Raw genomic sequence first — 8,106 nt, forward strand, 5'->3', positions numbered from 1 at the left:
CTTTTTCCTTTTTATTTAGTATTTTTTCTTTTTAATGCTTATGTCATATATATTTTATTATTAACTATTTTACAAGTTGTTAAAATTTTTTTTAGGTTTTTTAAAATTGTAATTAAGCCTATATTCAGCTCTGGGAAGCTCGGGGGGGGGGAATGGAGGGGGTGGTTTGGGAGGGGTTGGGTGAGGGTTGTTTTTTTTTTGTTGTTGTTCTTTTTTGTTATTTGTAAAAACTTTTAAAAACTTTCAATAAAAAAAAATAGTGCCATAAAAAACAGAATAGAAACACAAGTTAAGATAGGCAAGAAAATGGTAAGTGACCACCTCTCCAGCCTAGACGAGTTCAAATCACCAGGACCAGATGGATTACACCCCAAGGTTCTCAAGGAACTGGCAGATGTGATCTCAGAACCACTGAACTATATTTTTCAAAGATCCTGGAACACAGGGGAACTACCAGAGGACTGGAAAAGAGCTGATATAGTTCTCTTCTACAAAAAAAGAAAAAAATGGACCCAGGAAATTACAGACCTATCAGCCCGACCTCAATACCTGGGAAGATCCTGGAAAAGATAATCAAACAACGAATCAGCCTAGAGGCAAACAAAGCCAACATGGGTTTGTCAAAAATAGATCATGCCAGACAAATCTTACCACATTCTTCGACCAAGTGACAAAACTAGTGGATCAGAAAAATGTTGTGGACATAATTTACTTGGATTTCAGTAAGGCATTTGATAAAGTAGATCACAACCTACTACTTGACAAGATAGAAAAATGTGGGGTAGATAGCACCACCACCAGATGGATCTGTAGCTGGCTGACCGGCTGTACTCAGCGTGTGGTCCTCAATGGAGCCACATCTACATGGAGGGAAGTGTGTAGTGAGGTGCCCCAGGGCTCTGTTCTGGGCCCAGTGCTCTTCAACATCTTTAACAACGATTTGGAGAAGGGGATATATGGGGAACTCATCAAATTTGCAGATGACACCAAGCTGGCAGGAACAGCCAACACTCCAGAAGATATAGAAGGATCTGGACAGACTTGAACACTGGGCACTATCTAACAAAATGAAATTCAATGGTGAAAAAAGCAAGGTTCTACATTTAGACAAGAAAAACCAAATGCACAGGTATAGTAAAGGGGGTACCTTGCTCAATAGTAGTAACTGTGAGAGGGACCTCGGAGTCCTAGTGGACAATCACCTAAATATGAGCCAGCAGTGTGCTGCAGCTGCCAAAAAGGCCAACACAGTGCTATGCTGCATTAACAGAGGGATAGAATCAAGATCACACGAAGTGTTAATACCACTTTACAATGCCTTGGTAAAGCCACACTTGGAATACTGCATCCAGTTTTGGTCACCACGATGTAAAAAAGATGTTGAGACTCTAGAACGAGTACAAGAAGAGCAACAAAGATGATTAGGGGACTGGAGGCTAAAGATATAAGGAACGGTTGCTGGAATTGGGTATGTCTAGTTTAATGAAGAGAAGGACGAAGGGAGACATGATAGCAGTGTTCCAATATCTCAGGGGCTGCCACAAAGAAGAGGGTGTCAAGCTTTTTCCAAAGCACCTGAAAGCAGGACAAGAAGCAACGGGTGGAAACTAATCAAGGAGAGAAGCAACCTAGAACTAAGGAGAAACTTCCTGACAGTTAGAACAATTAACCAGTGGAACAACCTGCCTCCAGAAGCAGTGAATGCTCCAATACTGGAAGTTTTTCAGAAGAGACTGGACAGCTATTTGTCCAAAATGCTATAGGTTTCCTGCCTGAGCAGGGGTTGGACTAGATGACCTCCAAGATCCCTTCCAACTTTTTATTTTTATTTTATTATCATTATCATCATTATCATCATTATTATTATTATTATTACAGAAAAAAATCAATAGGACGGGCATGAGGTGATGCAAAAAGTGAGGGTCCCTGCCATGAATAGAAGGGATATTAGCATTGTGGGGGGGAAAGTGGTTGTACTGCAGCTCCAGATGAATCACATTATCTGGACCCCTTTCAGTCAGGCTTCAGGTCTGGTTATGGGACAGAAATAGCATTAGCTATACTTGTAGATGAGCTTTGGGGTTGGTACATCCATCCTTGCTCCTCTTGACTCTTGGTGCCTTTTGATACCATCAACTAGGGTTTCCTTTGGGCCTGCTGCAAAATTAGGGGCTGGACAGTTCAATGTGATCTCACCACGAAAATGTAAAGTAGGACTATCATGTCAGCTGTCACGTTACTCTTGCTTGTGCCTCACTACCATGCGATGACAGTATGCCATGAATGTTGTGGAGGATGGTTGGGTGGGAGAATGCTTTGGGGAAAATGAAAGTAACTGCTTTATCTTCCCAAGGTGCTGCCTCAAGGTCAGCCGAATGGGAAAAGAAGGCAGCTGCATGGTTCAGCTCTTTTCTTCCAGTTCCAATTGGTGGTGATAGGGAGTGAGAGGTCCAGCCCTTGGCTATTCCTTTTTGGTGTGCCTCAGGGCTGCGTACTCTCCACTCCTTTTTAACATCTTCCTGAAACAACTTCAACCAACACCATGGGATGAGGTATCATCAATTTCTCCATGATATTCAATTTTGCATCTCCTTACCTCTGGAAGTTGTGGGTTCTCAATGACTAGGGGTTTCAAATGGGATTATATAAGGTTCCTGCCTCGAGCAGGGTTTGGACTATAAGACCTCCAAAGTCCCTCTCAGACATATGATTCTATTAAATGATTACAATTAATGCCCTAAATGCTATTCCAGGTCCTAACGTTCTGTTGAGGATTAAAATTTGGAAACAAATGAAGCACAATATTGAAAATGAACCTTCTATTTCTATCATTTTTTCTAGAGAAAGTCAAGAAGGAGATTGAAGATGTGTTTGGCTTCTCAGGGTCAATTTCCTATCAGGATCGGAAGAAGCTGCCTTACACCAATGCTGTGATTCATGAAACGCAGCGTGTAAAATATATCTTGATAGCTGGACTTCCTAGGCAAAGTACAAAGGATGTGAAGATGAGGGGTTACCTTATTCCAAAGGTGAGAAACATGGTCAGGCTGCATTCCAGTAGTCCATTATGGAAGTAAAAGCAGAATATGGACTTTGACAGAAGCTCTCTGTTCAGGAACTGCCGAAGGAGTCATGCAAAATCGTATTGGGAAGAATAGCAAACTTTTGTGGGGAATAGATGATGTGTTTAAATTTAACAGGTCTCAGATTTTAGAGCCAGAACACAAAACATTTTCTATTTATTCTAAGAAGATGATAATATTAAGTTCAGAACTGAAGTCATGTGTCACCATGTTTCTTTGTGTATTTATTGGGGCAATTTGGACTGATAAGGACAGCTCTCTGTTTTAATGGAAGGGGGGGGGACAAAGGAGGAGCCACTGCTCTCACAATCTGCTTAGGAAATGAACAAATAGGGGTGCATAAAGGCAAGCTAAAACCAAATGTTTCATCAATATTGTTTGAACTTTTTTGCCCATTTCCTTATGAAACTGTTCTATTTAATCCTATTATTATTTTTTACAGGGGAGCATTATTATCCCAGACCTTCGCTCTGTTCTTCTTGACCCTGAACAATGGGAGACACCTGAAGAATTTAACCCAAATCACTTTTTAGATAAGGATGGGAAGTTCATTGAACGGGAAGAATTCCTGCCATTTGGAATAGGTACATCCTTGAGCCCAAAGCAATTTATAATTTATAGTTTCCCACCACCAGCACCACTAAAATCACAGATTCTGAAATTATCATGGTCTGAACAGAAAATCCAGGAATCTGAATTCCTTCTAGTTTCAAAACTATGGGAATATGAAGTTCTCCTTAGGCTACAGGGTTTCAATGACAAAGAAATACTAGTTATAATTACATTCTAATCAGTGGAGTTTTATAAGAAATGTACGAGTTTGCACATTTGTCTCTGGTTTTGGTGATATAATTATTAGCTAAATCCCAAATCTGAACACACACACACACACACACACACACACACACACACGTATATATATATAGGTCTTTGGTTATTCAGGTTTTCTCCCACGTAAAATTGGAAGTGTCTTGGCGACGTTTCGACGAAGTCCCATTCGTCATCTTCAGGTTGGTGTTTTCGGCTTCGTGCTTCTAGGAGCAATGTGTGATCATAGCTATTTCTTCCTTTTAACTGCCAGTGGGGGTATGAACTGATTGGGTGGGAGCTTGGCTGTGTTCTGATTGGGTGGAGCTGTGTTCTGATTGGTTAGGGGCTTGGCTGTGTCTGATTTGATGGGGGGGGTTGGCTGTGATCTGATTGGCTGGGGTAGTGTTCTGTTTGGGTGGGGGCTTTGTTGTGCTCGAGTTAGTCTGAGTTGCAGGGGGATGTGAGATGGTGAGCTGCATTGCTGTTGTTTGGCTTCGCATTCGTGATCGTGCCTCATCTTCATGGTGGGTGTCAGTTTGCTTCATGTATGGATTGGAGGGGTTTAAAGTGGCTAATGATGCAGCTGTGGTCTGGCTTCTGGTTTGTGGTCCTGCCTCATCATTGGTGTGGCTTTGGGTTTGCTTTTTGCATGGCTGTGTGGTGGTGATACCCTGTGTGGTTTTCGTGAGTGTGGGTCTAGTGTCATTCTTTGTGTTAGGAACTTGTTTCTCAATAAGGGCAGGTTTCCAAATGGCTAGGAGGTGGGAGGTATCATCTCATTTATTCATGCTGTGTGGGTGTTTTTCTGTCTCGATGGCTTCTCTGATTATTCTGTTATTAAAGTGTTCAGTTTTGGCGATAGTTCTGATCTTTTTAAAGCCAATTACATGTCCCGTGGCTTTAAGGTGTTGGACCAGGGAAGAAGTTGGTTCCTCTTTTTTGACTGAGTTCTTAAGTTCTTCAATGCGTGCACTTATTCTTCTGTTGGTTTGTCCGATGTATGTGGTGGGACAAGCAGTGCATGGGATTTCATATACTCCTTGATTTTCTAATTCAATTTTATCTTTGGGGTTTCTAAGGATGGTGGATATTTTTCTGTTTGTGCAGAATGTTGTCTTGATGTTGTGTTTGTGGAGAATCTTGCTGATTCTGTCTGTGGTGCCTTTTATGTATGGGAGGAGGACTTTGCTGTTTTCTTGTTCTCTGTCTTGAATTTTAGTGGGGGTTTCTTTTTGGATTAGTTTGGTAATCTTATTTCTTTGGAATCCATTGGATGTTAGTACATTAGTGAGAGTGTGTAGTTCAGTTTTTAGGTGTTGTTCATCAGCTAAGCGTTTTGTTCTGGAGATGAGTGTCTTGGCTACGGAGTTGATCTGTGCTGGGTGGTGGTGTGAAAGAGCGTGCAGATAGCGGTTTGTGTGTGTTTTCTTCTGGTAGATGGTGTGTCCTAGGGAGCCACTGGATTTCTTGCAGACTAAGACATCCAAGAAGGGAAGTTGGTTATTAGCTTCTGTTTCCAAGGTGAACTGTATTTTGGGGTGTAGGCTGTTGAGGTGTGTAAGGAAGTTGTCCAGTTTTTCTTTCCCATGTGGCCAGATTATGAAGGTGTTGTCTATGTATCTGAGCCAGAGTTTGGGTTTGTGACCAGATTTTTCTAGAGCTTGGGTTTCAAAGTGTTCCATGTAAAGGTTTGCAATGACAGGTGAGAGGGGTGATCCCATGGGTGCTCCTTCTATTTGTTTGGATTTTTGTCTGTTATAGATGAAGTATGTGTTGGATTGGCAATGGTTGGTCAGATCTAGGATGTGTTTGGGGGGGTTATATTTGTTTTGGATAGCCGTCAATGCTTCTTTGATTGGCACTTGGGTGAAGAGGGATATGACATCGAAGCTCACGAGTAGGTCGCTGGGCTGTAAGTTTTGTTTCTTTATGATCTCTATGAACTGGAATGAGTTTTTTACATGTGAGGTGATGGATTCTGCATAGGGCTGTAGTTGTTTGGCGAGAAATTTGACTAGGTTTTGTAGAGGTGAGCAATTTTTTGAATAGGTCCCACTCGTCATCTTCAGGCTGGGGTCTTCGGCTTCGTGCTTGTGTGAGCAAATTGTGATTGGAGCTGCCTTCTCTCTATAAATATTGGTGAGGGTGTGTGAAGTGCTGGCTTAGTTGCTGTAGGTGGGTTGGTTGGCTGTGTTGGAGTTATTGTTTGCGGATTGTTCGGCTGTTTCATAACATCCTGAGTAGCTGAGGTGCTGGGTGTGTGCCCATTAGTCTTTTGTGTTATAACGATCTGGGTAATGGGCTGTGTGGTGACATCCTGAGATCTAGTGTAGTGATATCCTGAGTTCTGTGTTGCAACATCCTGAGATGTTACAACACACAGCTCAGGAGGTTAGAACGCTAAAGCTCAGGATGTTACAACCCAGCCTACCAAGAAATATTGGCAAACACCACACCACATACCACACACACACACACACACACACACCTCAAATACTCTTTCAACTATTCTATTTGCTCCCTGTTCTGTCAGGAAATTACCCTTTAGTTCTAGATTGGTTCTCTTCTTGATTAGTTTCCATCCATTGCTTCTTGTCCAATCTGAAGGACTGGAACCACTGTGCCCCCATAGCTGAAGTCCAACAGAGGCATAGAAGAATACTTGGTCAATGAACTGAAAATTAGCTCTCTCCACATCACGTTTCTGACATAGTTGATTTGCCAAGACAACCAAAACAGATTCAGTAGCATAGATGGATAAATTCCATGTTGAAATGGTCAGTTTCACTCTAATGGATTTGCAGCTGTCAGACCATTGATGTCTCAAGACTTGTAATACTTGAAAAGTAACTTGAATGTAACTTTGATGTGTAATGATAAATCAACCAATGATTATGCTCTGCTAGTAAAAAGGACTTATGAGAGATGATGAAACTGCATGGACCATCTCCATATTTCACAAATCAGCCAGGACTCCACAAATAGATAGGGCATAATAATATTCCCTTGGTATAATCCATCCAGACCTATCTCGTATATCGACCAGACTATTTTAGTGACCCTTCATCTCTGTAGAACATGGCATAAAGGTCATCTCCAATTTCTACAGAAGCTGATTTCCATCCCTGCAGAATGACTTCCACATCTGTCTATGTAAAAAGAGTTAGGCAAAGCTGGTTCTTGCTCTGATGGAAACAAAATATAAAAGCCACTGACTGGGGGCCCAATACTACTTGGGACAGATTCATGCTAAACATTTGTTCAGGCAGCCAGATCTAGTAAGCAAAAAACAACAAGAATAGGTATTTGGTCACTGAAAGGGAATTCCTATAGATTATGTGCATTCCACCTTCTGTAGTCTGATGCACCATAGAATAAGTTGGTGGAGAGAGAGGTGAGAAAATGACTTCCCTGTTGTAGACCCATCTCTGGAAGTACATGTGAGATCATTTATTTCCCAGCATGTATAGCTTAGCCTTTGAAATGGTGTACCATCTACCACAACCTTAGTTAAATTTATGCTACGAGTTAAAGTTATGCTCAAAGATACTAGGTCAATGTGGAAATCTTCTTGGGATATTAAAATTTTTTCAGATTTCCTTGATGATGTAAGTATAAATTGGAGAACAGATTATTATCCCCTTCATGCATGCTTTATCTCATCTATAGGTGTGCGTGCATGTGTGAGACAACAGCTGGCAAGAATTGAGATCTTCATCTTTCTGACCAGCCTGTTGAGGGCCTTCCGCTTCCGGTTGCCTGAAGGAGTGAAAGAACTCAATGAAGCCCCTATTGTAAAAGTGACATTGCATCCACACCTTTACAAATTTTGTGCTATTCCCACAAGGGTTTAAATGTAAACAATATAAAAAGCATAAATATAATTTTGGAGTAGCTATTCAATATAGTAAATGTTTCCTATATACCTATTCTCTTAATATTGTGTTTTAATTCTATTTACTCAATATGTCACCATGATGTAAAAAAGATGCTGAGACTCTAGAAAGAGTACAGAGAAGAGCAACAAAGATGATTAGGGGACTGGAGGCTAAAACATATAAGGAATGGTTGCTGGAATTGGGTATGTCTAGTTTAACGAAGAGAAGGACGAGGGGGGACATGATAGCAGCGTTCCAATATCTCAGGGGCTGCCACAAAGAAGAGGGAGTCAAGCTATTTTCCAAAGCGCCTGAAGGCAGGACAAGAAGCAACG

General features: G+C 41.3%; 1 protein-coding gene across 1 annotated transcript in view; it reads left to right on the forward strand.

The window, feature by feature from the left end:
- The window catches only part of LOC120306757 (cytochrome P450 2J2-like), a 28,520-nt gene extending 20,626 nt beyond the window's left edge, over positions 1-7,894 (forward strand). The window contains exons 7-9 of the mRNA XM_039340545.1: positions 2,842-3,029; positions 3,526-3,667; positions 7,563-7,894. Coding sequence (XP_039196479.1) covers positions 2,842-3,029; positions 3,526-3,667; positions 7,563-7,747 — 515 coding nt within the window. The 3' untranslated portion in view covers positions 7,748-7,894. The remainder of the gene's footprint in view (positions 1-2,841; positions 3,030-3,525; positions 3,668-7,562) is intronic.
- The last annotated feature ends 212 nt before the right edge of the window (positions 7,895-8,106 follow it).

The sequence above is a fragment of the Crotalus tigris genome, unplaced genomic scaffold (genome assembly GCF_016545835.1).
Source record: "Crotalus tigris isolate CLP2741 ecotype Arizona unplaced genomic scaffold, ASM1654583v1 scf7180000017752.986373038:1224578, whole genome shotgun sequence".
Lineage (NCBI taxonomy): Eukaryota > Metazoa > Chordata > Lepidosauria > Squamata > Viperidae > Crotalus > Crotalus tigris.